The following is a 17,999-nucleotide window of genomic DNA, read 5'->3' as shown; positions in this document are numbered from 1 at the left end:
AATTTTTGGAATTTTCTAATTTTTATTTGTTATTCTTTCTCATTTTGCATCACTTCTTAATGTCTTTGTGCCAATTTTTGAAACAGTAGGTTGCAATAGGTCGTTCTGGAATGCTTTTATTTTCTTCTATAGAAATGTTATTCTGCTTCTTATTCTCCTTTTTTCTTACAGCTTTGAATGGAATTTTACCTTGATTTTTTTGTTGCTCATTATTATGTAAAACTAGTTTTTCTGAGCTTTAGGATTTGGCAGGATTTTCCAATTTCACAGAGATCCTTCTTCAAAACTACAGTCTTGATATTTCCTGACTCTGTTCTGCTCCTCCATTCTCAGCAGGTTCTCCTTCCTTCGTCTACATTACTCTGATCCTGTTTATTTTGATTCCACTCCTAGCAGTTTTTCCTCAGTGTGGGTGGTTGTTTTTCAGAGTTCCGAGGCACTAGAACTATTCCAATTCCTTCAAAATGTCTTGCTATAGGCTGCTTGGACTCACTCTCTATTAGAGAGCAAAATTTCGGCTGCTATTCTCAAATTGCTTCACCCACTGGCTTTTTTGGGTTTCTCCTGTTCTTGAGCCTGCCAGATGCCATATTATTTCCATCAGCTTCCTTCTCTATAGACTCTGATTCTATATGGGTTGTACTGGTGATTTATCTCACTTATTTTACTGAAAGTGATTCTTATGGATAACTTGTCACTGAGTTTGTTTTAAATGTTTTTCAGGAGTTTTTGGCTTTGGCTCAGGTGGATATTTGAAGAGATTAGAAAACCATGCTGCTGCCCCAAGTGTCATCTTCCAACACTTTCATATTTTGATTAAATACTTTCCAAAGCTCTCAGATGTGTAATAGACCACAGATCGACTGTGCCCACAAAGGAAGGCAAACATGAAAACACATACAAATAATAAAATACAGTACTTATTAACCAAAGAGATGAAATTCACCAGATGAATTAGCAGCTTCTGACTTCACTCAGCAGTAAGTAGAAGTGGGCAATATTTCTCAAATTGTATTTCACAGGAAGTTAATAGAAATGAGGTAGTTCTGGTAGTCCAGTGAATGTAATTTAAGACATGGTGGGTTGAGGCAAAGCATCTTCACCACTTCCTTTAAAATGGTACAAAGTGAGGAAGCAGTAAAAGATTTGTATAAAGTTATTAAGGAGGAAATGATGATGAGAAAAATCTCAGTTTCTATATTAACTCAACAAATAATCAGTGTCATTTTAGAGAGGGTAACTGCCCTCTAGTTTGCTTACCATATACCAAGTGATGGTTGGCTTGACACTAGAAGGAAAATATCCATCGATGTTTGGACAAGTGATTTTCTGAACACCATATTCTAAATATAATCTATGCACTGGAAGTTTCATGGCAGAATTGAAGCAGCTATCTTTTTGAACCACTTCCAGAGGAAATGCAACTTTGCTGCAATATGTAGTGTTCCTGAAAAGAAAAATATGCAATGAATGGGCAGTCTCATTTGCATTTGTTTTGATTCAGCAAATACATTAAAATGAGCTAAGTGAAGTACTGCTGTGCATTGAGACTTTATTTATATATTAAGTTCATGTAACAATTAAATGTGTTATGGAGGTATTTCCTATAACAACTGACACAAAAGAATAAAAACAGACACAATTAGCTACTATTGATAAACTATTTAGATCTTTAGATATGTTCCTAAACATACATATGTATGTGTGTGTGTATATTCATATATATAATGTTTAATTTTACCCTTAAAACATTCTTAATAACACTCAGTACTGGTAAGGCACAGGTAAGAACAGCACATTAACTCATGGTTGATAATGGTATAAACGAGTTCTGGAAAAGTAAATATGTTTCCAAAAACATTTTTAAAAGCCTTAGCCTTTGCCCTTGTAATCTTATTTCTGGAGATTTTCTCACATGATAGATGTAGGAAAAGTGAGAATAGAGAGAGCACATGATCAAAAATGCCCATCCTGTGCTATATCAGAAAGGAAGATATTGGAATCAGTAGAAAAACCTATGAAAAGGAAGACTGTAAAAAAAAAAAAAACATGGTAAAGCCATCCAAAGTTATTGTACACATATGTAAAAAAATCAAGCATGAAGGAAAAAACTAACAAACACATAAAACATGTTAAGATGGCTAGGGAGGGACTTCCCTGGCGGTCCAGTGGTTAAGACTTTGCCTTCCAGTTCAGGGGTTGCGGGTTTGATCCCTGATTGGGGAGCTAAGATCCCATGTGTCTTGTGGCCAAAAAACCAAAATATAAAACAGAAGAAATAGTCAATAAAGACTTTAAAAATGGTCCACATCAAAAAAAAAATTTTTTTAAAAAGAAAAAAAAGATGGTGGGGAACTGTATACCTTTAATGTTTGTGTAAGTCATTTCATCGGCCTGGAGGGTTCTTCTTTTCCTATCACACTACCTTTCACACGGAGGTCTATGTCATTCTCTACACACCCCATATCTAAATTAGTACTCTCATCCTCTCAGCACCTTGGACAATTCCTTGATTGAATTTATCTTAGTTCAAACAGAGTCACGACCATATGTGCTTTCTTTTATTTCTTGCATCTAGTGCAGTGCCTAAACTTTCAGTAGGCACTGAATAAATATTTGTTGGATACATGAACAATAAAGGGAGTATAGATAATAAAAATAAGTGATTTTTTAAGGTGATATGTAAATGGGTCATTCATTGTCCACCCCTTTTTGTGATTTCTATTTAAGACATATTACATACTCAATAACTCATTAATTAAGACTAAATCCAGTGGAAAGTGTGGGAGAATTCATTACCCTCCCCAGGATGGGAGGAGAGAGTGTTTAAGGATGACTTATGACAATGGTAATAAGGTGGAAAGGGAGAGTGGCAGGCACAATCTTTACCTACAGATAACAAAAGGTCTTCTAAGTAGAAGTACCCTATAGGTGGAAGTTATAGAAGGTAAATTTCAGCTTAATAAGATACATTTCCTGACTATAAAATCAAGTGATGAACAATGAATGGACTGACTTTTCCAGCTCCATAAGTCAAATCTGGATGTTATCTTAATAGAGGTACTGAAGCAAGAATACAAGCAGTAGAATCCTAGAGGATTAATCTTAACTTTATTTTCTTAATGACATCAGACCTATGATTTCACATGGTTCAGTTTAAGGTCATTCTCAGTTTAGGAATCACCACAGGACAATGGGAAGATCCTGGTACTGCCACCATGTAAGTTTAATTCAAATTTCCTTTAGAAGATAGGCAGACAGGTAAACTGAAGAGATGGCAATCTGGAAATTGATAAATAACACTAAAGGTATACTCAGGCCTAGACAGTCATGAGCCCTGTTCCTATAATATAAAAGAAGGCTGGAAAAGTTTGGAGGAGAGCTCTAAAGAAGTAGTGGGTTGATAAGGAAAAAAAAAAATAGAGATACTGAAGCACTAGAATGCATAGTAGAGACCAAGGTCAACCAGAAAGCTATTGATGACTCTTCCCCAGGTATTTGTCAAGGTGTATGTGTGAAATGTTACTAGATTAACAATTGCCAAAGATGAAAAGGAGCTCAAAGAACATTTAGGCCAGCTTTCTCATTGTGTGGGTATAGATACCAAAGCTGTATTAGGGCATAAACAATCGACACATGAGTATTTCAGGCTCCTTGGAAGTTCACATCCCAGTCTAGATTTAACTCCAACAAAATTAAATAGAAGGGGTAAAAGCCTCAGAAGGGACTGAAGAGGTTACAAGGGACTCCCAAACCACAGTGATCAATATGCTTTTTTCTGTGATAGAGAAGTCCTTTCTCACTAAATCATAACATTGTTTAAATTTATCAAAACATAGTCATAGTTCTCCATCAAAGAACACTTATAACATCCATGAGAGACAAGGAGCATTCAGAAGAAGGTCTGGGCTTACTTATTATTCTGTTATGTTCTTCTGTTATTGTTATGTCATCCAGCTCTATCACTATGGGCTGAATGGTGTCCCCCACCCTAAATTCATATGTTGAAGTTGAATACCTTAGAATTTGACTGTATTTGGAGATAGGTCTTGAAAGAGGTAATTAAGGTAAAATGAGGTAATATGGGTGGGCCTTAATCCAATATAACTGATGCTCTTATAAGAAGAGGAGATTAGGACACAGAAGACACAGGGGTGAAATGATGTGAAGACATGGAGAGAAGATGTCTATCTACAAGCCAAGGAGAGATGAATGAAACCAACCCTGTTGACACCTTAATCTTGGAATTCTAGCCTCCAGAATTATGAGAAAACATATTTCCATTGTTTAAGCCACACAGTCTGTGGTATTTTGTTATGGAAGACCTAGGAAAGCCAATGTACTATTAAATAGTAGGAAACTATCTTTAAAAAAAAAATTCACAACCCAGATGAGAGTTTAAAAAATAAAATAAAGCCTGGAAGCTAAAAAGGGACCTCAGGAAAAAAAGTAGCCAAAGTACTAAGCCTTAAAATGGTTATTTTTCAGAAGGAACCTCACTTTTTTCAAGGTTTTTTTTTTTTTTCCAGAGGAAAAACAAAATTAATCTGTTGTAAAAGGAAAACTGGTATATTGTGAAGTAAAATGCAAAATGTAATTGAACTTTTAGAAAAAAAAAGTGGATTTGAAAGAAATTTTGCAGTAATGGTAGGGTGCTTTGGATTATATTCTTAGATTCCCAGAGATCTGGTATTCATTTGCTTTTTAGGGAAATTTTGGTGGAAAAGTTTGAAAAGTCCTGTTCTAAGTATATTTAATGCCTCTCAGATATTCTTTCCTTTATACGGCATCCTGAGGCTTTATTTGTGCTAGGTACTTAAAAAGTTGCCAAGAATAACATATACGAATGGGTTCTACTGCCTGCCCTCTTCATTGTCCAGGGACACGGATATACCTTCAGGTGAAGCAGACGTCGAGGCAGATTCATGTCAGGGAAAGGGAACAAATGAACAAGCCTCCACCTCTAGACAACCCCGATGTATGTCAGGTTTGAAACGGAACCACTTATTGAGAATGTTCTCAGAAGCTCAACCGTTTTCTCTGCACATCTCTTTCAGCTAACCTCAGCTAAGCCAATGAGGTGAAGTGTAAATCTCTCTACATGCTTCCTTCTTCCCCTTCCCACCTTCACAGCCCATGCATCGCTTGGAAAACGGTTCAGGAATGAAAGGGAAAAGAGAACGTCACCACAAGGGTCAGGCTACCTTAACATGCAGGTATAGTTGCCTGTGTCATTGAGGAGTGTGGGCCGGAACCAGAGCACATCTTTCTCCTTACTAATGCGGTTCTCAGGGAGGCGGAAGTTAATCGGCTCCTCAAGGTCCCGGTCCTGCCTTGTCCAATACCAGATCAGAGTAAGGCCTGCTGAATGGGCTGTACTGTAGTTATATTTCAAGAAGTGTTCAAAGAGTGGGCACTTGATACGAGCTGGCTCATCTTCATACACTTGGATCTGCCTCATGGTATCTAGTCCCCAGTCATCACAGCGTTCTGGAACAGTCAAAAAGAAAGAAAAGGCAGAGGAGTCATCTCATCTCCAGAGAACACACCTTCTCTTTAGGATACCCCAGTATTTTCCAGACCCTCTTCTCGGGTCATATTCATTAGCCTCTTTCTAATAAATGCATGTAATAGACAACTGTGGTGTGAGGAGAATTCCCCTCATTCATTTATTATCTTTTGACTATCTATTGGATAACAGTGTGATCTGATAGCTTGATCCTGTTGAACCCTACAAGGTATGGGGGAGAATCTCACCTGGAAAAGAAATCATGTACTCTTTCACTCCTCTGGGGACAAAAGAGATTCTAAGGAGAAAATTGTAACTGAAATGGCAACCCTCTAAGATTCCCAGTTCTCCCCTGGTCTTCACTGTCCAATAGCAATAAAATCCAAGCTACATAGTTAATTTTAGGTGTCCTAGTTGCCACATTAAAGAAATAAAAAGCAGGTAAAATTAATTTTTATAATGTATTTTGTTAAACTAGATATATCCAAAACATCCCAAATATTGATAAGCTATTTTATACTTATATTCATTTTTCTGTTTTTTTTTTTTTTTTTTTTTTTTTTTTTTTTTTTTTGCGGTACGTGGGCCTCTCACTGCTGTGGCCTCTCCCGTTGCAGAGCACAGGCTCCAGACGTGCAGGCTCAGCGGCCATGGCTCATGGGCCCAGCTGCTCCGCGGCATGTGGGATCTTCCCAGACCGGGGCACGAACCCACGTCCCCTGCATCAGCAGGCGGACTCTCAACCACTGTGCCACCAGGGAAGCCCCTATATATTTTTTGTAATAACTCTTCAAAATTCAGTGTATTTTACACTTACTGCACATATCAATTTGGATTAGTCATGTGTGTCCACTGGTATTAGATTAGACAGCCAAACTGACTAGAATACACAAGAAAGCTTCCTAGTAAATAAGAGAGAGACCACATGTAGTAGAGCTGAGGCACCCTTGTTGACAGCTGCACCCTCCAGAAGCACAGCTGTCAGACCTCTCTACAGCTGACCAAAGACGTAAGAGCAAGCTCAGCCTATATCAGCTGAGCTGAGCTTATGTCACCAGAACCACCCGGAAAACCTATAGACTCATGAGCAATAATACATGTGTAATAAATTAAATGAAGTTTATGATTGTTTGCTAGGCAACGTTTTGGGCATAAGCAGATAGCTAACAGAACAACTAAATTAGTGACTACTTTAATTTTGATAAAAGCAAAGAATTTGAAGCTTTATGACTTGCAAAATGTTTTTTAAGTAAGTAATACATTTCTAAGTAAATAATAGACCTCTGGGAAATCTAACAAACTGACTTTTCCAAGAATCAACAAATTCCCATTGTTTACAATTTCTATGCTTCATTCAGAAACATGTTTTAAAATCCAATACACAAGAAAGAACTGGAAAGATCAAAGTGTTTTCACATTAATAGAAATTGATAATAAAATATTTTTATTAAACATCTATCATAACGTTCTTTAAATATATTTTCATTAAAACTGCATAGTTGCAGAATTAGCTCCTTCAGTTTACAGCAAGTTATAACCATAGTTTTTTCAGTTAAACATGTCAGATTGAATACATGCATCCAATTTCACTCCTTTATGAAATTCCACTAAAACTAAAATAATTTTCAAGATGTAAACCCAAGTAATAACAATAACAAGAGGAAAGATAATAGCAACATCAAATGGACAAGTGGTGACCAGCTTAGCACATTTAAAACGAAAAATCCTAAATGAAGAGGGGAGAGCTGGAGAACAAACCAATCTGCAATGCAGAATGCAGAGAAAACCCAGGAGGAGAAACTGTCAGTATCAAGATAAGTAATCACTAGTACCATACACTCAATATTTCTGGGTTCTCTTACTAGGCATATTGTAAGATTGTACTTTTATGCCCTTCTGAAATAAGGGGATACCATGTGACTCACTTTGGCCAAAATGATGTACTGAGTGCCACCTTTGTTGAGTGTTTTAAGGGCCAGAGTATATTTCACCATGCTTCCTTTTCTTCTGCCTTAGCAAATATGAAAGCACAGACGTCGAGACTCCTTTAGCTTGGTTCCCTTTATATGAATGACACACAGCAAAGCTTTGCTATTTTAAGTCATAGAGAATTGGGATTTGCTTACTACCAATATGAATAATCTATCCTATCCTGGCAAATGCAACCAGATACCTTAAAAATAAGCACATAGGTGGGACAGTAAAATAAGGAGAATTGGATGAACGCTATGTCAAAAAGTGACATCTTTGGTTCCAACCCCACCCTCCTAGCACTCAGGAACCTTTCTCACTGTGCTCCAAGGATAGGAGCAGCCAGACCTTTACTCTCCAGGCAGGAGAATGAATGACTCTTCTCTAGAAAATCTGACTACTTTCAGAAGAAAGATCTAACAATCTTAGTATCAGAGGTTTTTTTTTTTTTTTTTAAACAACTTGTACAGCCATATCATCATATCATCCAATAGAAAAGCTCAAGGTTAACAAGTCCCACATTCACATTTATAATTTTTAATCAGCTTCTTAATCTCTTCTTCTTAAATATGAACAAACAGCCCCAGGAGACATCCGAGAAAAATCTCTACTATAAAAGGTAACATCCAAAGAAACATTGTAAAAGAAAATTTGATAAAACCAAGATTATTCAAGAAAAAGAAATATTTTTAAAGAAAAACAAAAAAAAACTGTCATTAACATACTCAGAGAGATAAGGAAACTTTAATATTCATGAAGCAAGAACAGAATGATATAGGAATATTCAGAGAAAAAAAAGCTTATTAAAATTAAAAACATGATTGAAGAAAGGTAAAATTTAATAAATGGTTTATTTGGAAGTTAAATTTGAGAATTTTCTAAAAAGTAGAGTAGAAAGAAAAACAGAAAATAGAGAAGAAAGTTAGACCAGTCCACGAGTCTCAACATCTCAATAGTAGGATCCCCAAAAGAAAGAAAATAAAAAGAAAACTCTCCAATAAATAATTCAAAGCAAAAACAAATCTCAGAACTGAAGTCATAACCTTCTAAATTAAAAAAGATCTGTCAATTGCCCCAACACAGTGGATGAAAACAGACTTACACCACAAAAATATTTTTTTAAACTGTGGAAAACGAAAAGATTATATAAACTACCAGCGAGTAAGAAAGAGGAAAAAAATAGTCACATACAAAAGACTAGGAATCAGAATGGCTTTGCAACTCTCAAAAACAAGACTGGAAACTAGAAGATAATGAAGCAATGCATCTAAAGGAAATTTATTTGCAATCTTGAACCTTAAACCCAACAAAACAATCACGTGAGTGACATTTTCAGACACATAAAGACTCAGTAATTTTATATCCTATGTGCTATTTTTTCAAGAAGCTTCTGGGAGATTTGTGCCAAAAAAATGAGAGAAAAAACAAGAAAAAGGAAAACAGGAGATCAAGGAATAGGGGATGCAATTAAAGAGAGAGGGGAAGGGATTCCCGGAATAACAATGCAGGATATCCCAGGAAAGCAGCTATGCAGTAGGGCTTGGTGGTAAATCAGTGTAGATAGAAAAAAAATGGAAACCCCCAATAAAGAAAAATTAATTGTAACTGATGGATTATCTGATTAGATTTGCACTGTGAAAAATGATGCTGAAGGGTAATTGAAAAGTATGAAAATGGTTACCAAAGGATACTAATTAGAGTAAGCATATGAAAGCAAGGCAATTCATAACTTCAAAAAATAAGAAAGGTAACATAATCATAGTTCATTAAAATTTGAAGACATATTAATTGAATGATTATTGATTCAACCAAATATTGCAATAATATTATATAGAGAGGTATGAGTAAGGAAAGCAAAGGGGATAGCACTTTAGAGAGTCCTTATTTACTATAATTTTAAAAAGTGAAGAGATAACACATAGCATTGACCAAATGAAAAATAACAATATACACAAATTGGTTAGCAAACTATAGATAGGAAATGCCAGAAAAAATAAATAAAATCCTCAAAAGTGGTTGTCTCTGAAGAAGAGAACTAGTAGGAGCAGAGGAAAATTATGACAGAAAGAATACAATTATTTTCGTATCCCCTTTAATATATTGGCCTTAAAATACCTCCGTGCATGACTTGCTTTGAAAATAATTAAAATATTAATTAGAAAAAAAAAAAAAGGAAGGAAGGAAGGGGGAAAGAAGGAAATATCCACTGTGCAATACAATTGGCAAAGTCCCCTCAGTGTCAAACCATCCTAATCATACCTACTTTCTGTGAGAAATAAGTATTGATTTTGTTTTTTAATTCCAAAAATTTGTATAAATATGCATTGGCAGGACATTCATTCACTTTTAAATTATAAGATATAGTTGAAAGAGACAGAGGGAGACAGTTGGCAGCTGATGGAGTTTGGAACTGCACTATATTAAGTTTGTTGTCTGGATGAAATAAGATGCTACTGCCTTCTGTATTTCATGAAAATCTTCTTTATGCTGTTCCTAAAGACCTCTCTGTCAAGAACTTTAAACTATTTGCTCAAATTTGAATGATTTTAGAGGCAAGGCTATAAAATGAAAAATATCATTCTCCTTGCAACCCCACTCAACAATATATCTCAATTCAGATCACCCCAACTTGGGTCAGTAGAACATAGTTCTGATATCATGGCTCGCATTTAACAGGAACACTGGTAAATTGGAGAGAAGGAGGAAGCCATTCTGGGGGTTAACGTTACCTTGATTAAAGGAGATTTCAGATACCGAGGATATAAATTGTTACTTTGGCCCTGGGAAGTCTTTATGGCCCTGAACAATAATTAACACCAAGAGAGATGATAAGTGACAGTTGGATTTTTCTTTTGTAAAGTAGGAGAATGCTAATTGTGAAAAGGGAGATGGAAAAAGAGAGCTAGTGTGACATAACAACCACAAGCATGTACTCAAGCAGACCAATTTAGGAAGAAGTATGAAATGGAATTTTGGTGGTCACTGGGGTAGATTGTGGCAGAGACTGGCTAAATGTTCATTAGTCCTGTTTTCTTTTCCTCGGCCCATATGAAACCTACATATCCTTAGCAGTTGGGTTGGGGCCATGTGATTTGGTTCTGGCTAATGAGTGTGGCCAGAGATGCTGTACAACTTGAAACTCCCAGCATAATCTTTGGTGCTTTCTCTTTCCCTTCCATGGAGTCCTTGAAGACCAGAAATTTTTGAAAAGTGCAGCATCACAAGATGGAAGGAGCCCGGATTCCTGCCATCAGTCAAAGCAGAGCTTCTCAGGAAAGCCATCTCACTTTCAAAGAGCTGTGACTGTGTTAAGCCAAATCTCTATCGTTTAAGCCACTGACATTTGGTGGACATAATTTGTTATAGCGACTAGTATTGACTAATAAAGGAAGCCAGAATTTTCCTTTCATAACATAACAATAAATCAAGAGCAGAAAAGAGTTATTTTTAAAACAGCATATGTTAAAGGCCCTTAAACACTAAAATTTAAATACAGGTCAATCAATATTTTTGGCTAATTCCATAGACAATATTTTTTCACCAAATTAAATGCAATACAGGGTCAAGGGGAAAAGACATCATTATACCTGCTACATATCTCCCTTACAGAATGTTTCATGGGCCAAATGCATATAGCTATAAAGTGAATCAGACTCCTCTATAATAGGGACCAAAAACACACATATTAGTATTCATGAACATTAACAAAAATGGTATGATTTTTATTGAGTTTTTTCTTTGCCCATTTGAAATTAGTTCTGCGGGTTTTTTAACTTTCTCTAGCCAGCCACCAGAGGGTATTTTGTCAGAGCTTTGTAAATTATTCAATGAACAAATAAAAATAAAATCTATGGCAACGGGCTGGAGTGTCACGTAAGACCAAATTAATTATATGATTCACTGCAGCCACCAGCCGAAGAAAAGACTGGGGAAAAGGCTGTTATGCAAATAGATTTGTCTCTAATAACAGCAAAGGGAATTTAGTGAATTACTGGCACAACAAATTACTTTTTTGTTTAAAATGTCCCTTCTTAACCAGTTCACTCCATAGTGGAAATCCTCTCTAAATTGGCCCCTCATCACGGGAGAACTACAAAGTCATCATTTCCCTCAGCCAAAGGATTTCTTAAGGCCGGGGCTTGGTGCCACAGAGGACTAATGGAAATGTGCAAAGCCGTCGCAAAGCCAAGTCACTGGAAAATCCAACCCACGCTCCTGACAGCAATTAGCATTTATATAGCAGGGTATACATTTTAACTAATTAATCTCACAGCACCCTCTTGGGCTTTCATGCCCATTCCCACATTACATGCCAGGAAGTGAAGACAGAGAGATTAATTGACTTACTTTTGCCTGAGTGGTAGCACAAATAAAAGCTGCCTGAACATAGATCTGGGAGGCTTGTCCCAACTCTATGTTCACACATTCAAAGCAAGATATTTCCCACAGGAAAGCTACTCATATTTTTGTATTTATTAAATATTTACTGAAAACCTGCTGTGTTGTGTGCTATGGTAGAGAGACATGCAGATATAAGAACTCAAGAAGCTCAGGTATAGGAAAAAAAAAAGAAGAGGAAATTTTTAAATATTGGAAGACCTAGGTGGAATTAATTTCTGTATGTTATTATTTTCCCTGTGCCACTTACATGCCATATGACTTTGGAGAAAATGCTTCCCTTCTCAGACTCAGATTCTCCATGTGTCATATGCCTATCTTATAGTGCTGTATGTTTCAAAATCAAAGGGCCAGACATATGAAAGGAGCTCAGTACATATTAGCTGGATCTGCATGGGTCCTTGTCCATCAAGAGGTTAACAATCTTGGAAAAAGAAAGACATAGATGCAAAATTAACTAAATGAAAATAGCTGGTAGAATGAATGAATCAAGTGTTAAAACAGCCTTCTAGGCAGGATTATACTCATTACATTAGTATAGTATAGATAGTATAGTATAGTATAGTATAGTATAGTATAGTATAGTATAGTATATACAGGTGTGGGTAGACAGGGTAGTCCTGAGATTGGGTTGAGATGAGAAGCAGGCCCTTTTAATATCCCATCTTAGAACCCGATGTGGATGAAGTCACCTTAACACCCATCAGCACATTCTATCTAAGGCTGAGGGCAGAGACTAAGTCTAATGGAAGAGCAGAGACTAAGCCTGAGGGTGATTTCCTCTCTCCAGGTCTATGGCAAAGACTGTTAAACATGACCCATATAGCATGTCCCCACACCCTTCTTTTTCTAGTGCATGGGAACTTTCAGTTGGGCACATAGCCATTCAGAATAAAGGCTATATTCTGCAGCTTTCCTCTCACCTGGATATAGTCAGGTGACAGTTCTGGGCAATGGGATATGTTTGAAATCGTCATGTGGTAGATTCCAGAAACTTTCCTTGAGAAACACTGACATATCCTATGTCTCCTGTGCTCTTGCTACCATCCCATTTCTTCCATCTTGCTGCTGGGAACATGGATGTGACAGCTGGAGCTACCGTATGGACTATAAGAATGAAGGCCACACCCTAAAGATGGAGGAATGTGAAAGTGAATGGAGATGGGACCTTGAATAATTATGGAGCTAGCTTATCAGCCCTGAATTTTCTACCTCTAGATTTTACACAGGAAATATGTATTTTTTAATATCCTGGCTACTGAATGTGTGATCCATGACCCACTACCATCATCAGCATCCCCTGGGAGCTTGTCAGAACTGTAGACTTCCAGGCCCCACCCAGACCTACCAAATCAGAATCTACAGTTTAACAAGATCCCCAGTTGATTCCTATGCACATCAACATTGGGGAAGTATTAATGTATTGTTGTCTCCTTATTCACAGCTGATCATCATTCTAATTGATAAAAATGTCTTATTTCATCTCTTATAACAAGTGGGTTGTTGAACTATTTGTGAGGTTTTATCCACCCCATGATTCTAGGTTTTTGATTAATATTTACATTGAAAAATATATTCCTTTTTGTTCCTCAGTGGAAAAAATACTAAAACTATCCAGATATTTTTCTAGCAGTGTCCTATTAATTAACCACCAGTTTTCAAAAACAAAAGAAAAAAAACTACGAACTGCATTTCCTAGAGTATGATTTCCGTGGAAAAAGAGATGACTGAAACTTAGATATGTTTTATTCAGAGGAGAGCTACTCAAAGGTCTAGAAAATGTTGCTGAAATTTAGTAGTTGTCAACTAAGCTATCAAAAGGAGAGAGAGAAGTTCCTGGTGGGGGAGGAAAGCTGGAGTAGCTGTGAGCACCCATCAGACATCCTCAGGCTGCTTGTACTGTTCAACAATACTGAGCTAATAACTGGCAGATGGCTTTCCTGGACCAGATAATTAGACATACCTTACTCCCACCAAAGAAGGGAGTTTTCTTGATTGGGTAATTTGAAAAAAGTAAGAACTAGCTTTGAGCAGATGATAAGATTTGCCAGATAAGGAAAGAATGCCAAACTCAGAAAGTGGGTTGTGGGAGGGTGAAGATCCACAAGTTACAGCTTCAGCTTTGCAGAGGTTGTTAGGGTCTGTTGCTACAACAAGTTTTATTCCAGATAGTGTACAATGCCTCCCTGTGACACTGGGCACTTATCTTTACACTGACCTAAAGACCATTATTTTATATCAGTTAGAAGTGGTAGTCCTCACAATGAAAAACAAAAAAAGTAGAGAAAGTCATTACCAGGCAAACATGAAAATAAAGATGAGAAGAGGTGAAAAGGGACAATGAAACCTCATAGATGAAAACAACCAAACTTATGAAGTTTAAATCCAAAACATATACCAAAGTAGGTGATACTTAAAGCTACAAAATCAAATCATCTGAAGGATGATGTAGAGTTGAGATCTTTCAAAGTCTAATTATTGTTATAGGACCAGAACTCTAGTGTCTATGAACAGTTTGGTTTTCATTCAGTCCTGCCATGTAGCTGTTCTTCTCTTAGTCTGTGAACATGAGTGTCACTTTCTACAAAGTTTTCCCTGTGGCAGAGGACTTGAGAAAAAACCATGTGTGCTCTAGAAATGTTTACAGTTCTCAGGTCTACAGGAGCTGCTGAAGGTCTTCAGGCTCACTCTTTGTCTCCATCAAGTCATTTCCCAACTGGTTCTTGCAGCACCAACAAAGAGACCCTTCATCATCATGAGTTAAGGTCCAAGAAAGGTCCAACAACCACCCTTCCTGTTTCTGTGCATAATAAGGAGGAACATGGAAGAGCATCATCTAATAGCTACCTAGAAAAGGCTTCGCTTCTCTCACCAAAGTGCCAGTAGGGGTTAGCAGGCTAAAGAATGGATTATGGGTATGCTGCCTCTTTTCCTTAAAAAAATCACTGTAATGAGCATCCTCATATGGCTGAAGGGAATGATTTTCTTTGCAGGGCTGTTGTGACAGTAAGTAAACGGGCTTATGTCAAGTGTGGCACAGTGCACTAGGGAAACTCTAAGCAGTCATTAGCTGGTTTTTATGTTATTTTCCCCAAGCAATGTTTTTCTAATCCATGATTAAGATGTAAATATCCAATTACTATTCTCATATAATAATCAAGCAACTTTCACTCTCTTCATTTTCATTATTACACAATATTTACTCAGGCTCCTATGAGTGCTAGGGCTATAAACAAAATGTAGCAAAAAAACAAGGTCTCTGCATTCAAATTTCCACGCAAGTAACAGATCCTCAGCATTGGAAGTAAAGGTATTTTGGGCAGCATCATAGAATCCCAGAACACAAGGGTCTTAGATCTTGTGGTAGCCTTCTATTCCAGTACAATAGCTGGTAATATCCCCATTTTACAGATGAGGTGAATGAAGCCAAGAGAGGATAAAAGACAGGTCTGAGAGATGGGCTAACAATATATGATAGAGGTGGGGAGTGACCAAACCTGAAACTCATATCCTGAAACTACTTTCTCTATGGAGTCTCTGGAGTCTGACAACCCCATTTCAAATCATTCTGCTACTTGCTAACCATGTGAGAAATTCTTAATTCTTAATATTATATTCCTAATATTATATTACTTAATATTATATTCCTCTCTTTCTTGATTCCAAACTGAGTATGGACAATTTCAAACTAAATGTGGCCCAACAAATGTTATCATTTAACCTATGGGGACTCACCTCTAACACAGTGTTTGAGGGTGTTAGACTAGAGGGGAGTTTTAAAACATTTAGAACAATCCTCTCATTTTACAAATGGGGTAACTAAGCTCAGAGAGCTAACTTGATGAATGGCATAGAGCTCATGAATGGCAAGCATAGAATCACTTCTTTTTGGTCCAAATGTCACCTTCTGTCTACTCTAACATTCCAGTAAAATGCGTATCTACACAAACATTCCCAGTTGGTATTGGGAATGTAAATAGCACAATAGTATATTCTCCTTCAAAACAGAGGTTGAAATAAGCAAAAAAAAGCAAATCCAGGAAGATTGAAACAGATACCAGTAATACTGGAGCATAGGAGGTAACTTTACATGCGTTCTACATAATCAAGCCACCCAATTAACCTCCTTTTCTTTTTACAGGTGAAGAAGGTGATATATGGGATGTGGGTCTTATCCTTGAGGCTGATACTCAAGTAAAGTAGGTGGCAATGCTGCCCATAAGTATGGCACTTGGAAAGAAAGATCCCATACCCCAGCTTCCTCACATGTAATAATACATGAAGCAAAATATGAAGCTAATGTAAGTACCTACCTAGCAGACCTGTTGACAGGGGTACAGAAGATCGTATATGTGGTATTATATGCTTGGGTGCATAGTAAGAATGTAATACATTTTAGCTACAATTATTATTTTGATTTTCAGAGATGAGGGAATTAAGACCTGGAAAGATAGCAGGAAAAAATATTATGTGCATTTGTTTTTGAGTTTTTATTGCACTTTACCAGATCCAGGACAGAAAATCCAAAATTAAATTTGAGTCCTAAAATGTAGAAAGCAGGCTAAGCATAAACCAACTTCTTAATTAGTAAAGACAGCCAAGCAATCACTTTTCTCCATGATGAAAATTTAAAGCCCTCCACATACTCAAAATGTCTCTATAACCCTCCATCCCCACATCTCACGTCCCAGATGGAGGGTGAGGGGGGCTTGTTCAGTGAAAGTACATCAGGGGCCTTCAACTTTCAATTAAAAGCTATATGATTCCCATGCCTCAAGATTTGCAATCATATTCTATAAACTACAAAGTCAAAAAAAAAAAAAAAAAAAAGAGCATTTTGTGAGCCTTGCCAGCAACCTCCTCAGAAATTCTCAGGAAATTGCCTGGAGTAAAAGGGCATTTGAGATCTTCATCACCTGCCAGGGGAAGAGACAGGGGCTACAATCCTGCCAGTGCATTTAAGAGAGGCATCACCTGTGAAATGCCAGTGCAGTCTCATTCAATTTTAATAATGTGTCAAGCATGTAGATTTTTCTTGAAGGCTGGTAACGACAAGCAGAACACAAAAGATTCTGAGAGAAAATCAGGTGAAGCAAGCAACAAAAGCTGAGCATTAGAAATGGGGTCTGGGAAACATCTGGCAGTGAATGACGATGGGGCAGTAGGAAGAATTCACGAGGTAGGGGTTCCAAGTGGCTGGGCTTTCAGTGGTCCCTCAGGAAGAGAACAGTGTCAGCTCCCAACGGGAGAATCAAGGTCTTGGGAAGATAAATGCCAAGATTAAATCACGGTCCAAGTTTCTGAATATTTAAGCCACCCGTAATCCACTATGCATCTGGAAAAACCACTATGGGTTGGAGCTGGAAGGGGGCCTTACAAATCATCCAGTTCCAGGACACATTATACTGATTAGGCTTTGAGACCAGAGGGGTGAAGGAATGCCTGAGTGAAACACTGGGTTAGTACCAGAGGCAGGATGAAACCTTCCAGATTCCTAGCTATTTTTCCCATATCACACATGACTTCTGCCTATAAAACTAATTACAGAAGAGAGTTTATACCACACTTACATCAGTTTCTGTTTTTCTTTTCTCCTGGCATATCAAAGGTTGAATTTTTATGCTTATATTTATGCTCAGCTTCTTGAGTCACTATAGGGTTGAGAACATTTGCCTCTTACATATTTATTGCTGAAGAGAAAGCAGAAAACACAAACCAACTTTCCTGAACTCCTGAGCTCTTGAAACATAGGAAGCAAAATGGGAGAATAAATTTTCAATATAGGAAGCAAGAGCAAACACTTCCAAGAAATCAAACGTAGAAGATCTTAGCTAATAACCCTACTATTATCAGCCCTCTTTCACGTGATACACACTTTCTCTACTGACACTCACGAGGGGATACATGCCAGTGTTCTGACGCTGAAAAAAAAAACAAATAATTACCATAAAGTAGAAAAATGAAAATAAGAGAAATAGGTGCTAGATCAGGGAATGGGTCTGCAGTCATACCAAGAAGACTTTTAGGAGCTTCAACATACAACTTTAACTGTCCATGTATATATCTCTGTTTTGTGTGCGTATGTGTCTATCCAAGGTATACATCCCAAGGCAAAACTGTC

The 17,999-nt window shown here is 37.2% G+C and overlaps 1 protein-coding gene across 2 annotated transcripts in view; it reads right to left on the bottom strand.

The window, feature by feature from the left end:
- Positions 1-17,999, bottom strand: part of IL1RAP (interleukin 1 receptor accessory protein) — a 125,894-nt gene that overhangs the window by 41,667 nt on the left and 66,228 nt on the right. For both annotated transcript variants that reach the window (XM_060100129.1, XM_060100130.1), the window contains exons 3-4: positions 5,205-5,490; positions 1,261-1,447 (exon numbers count right to left, since the gene is read on the bottom strand). In XM_060100129.1, coding sequence (XP_059956112.1) covers positions 1,261-1,447; positions 5,205-5,490 — 473 coding nt within the window. The remainder of the gene's footprint in view (positions 1-1,260; positions 1,448-5,204; positions 5,491-17,999) is intronic.

This window comes from Mesoplodon densirostris, chromosome 5 (genome assembly GCF_025265405.1).
Source record: "Mesoplodon densirostris isolate mMesDen1 chromosome 5, mMesDen1 primary haplotype, whole genome shotgun sequence".
Classification (NCBI taxonomy): Eukaryota; Metazoa; Chordata; class Mammalia; order Artiodactyla; family Ziphiidae; genus Mesoplodon; species Mesoplodon densirostris.
This window is presented reverse-complemented; position numbering and strand designations above follow the sequence as displayed.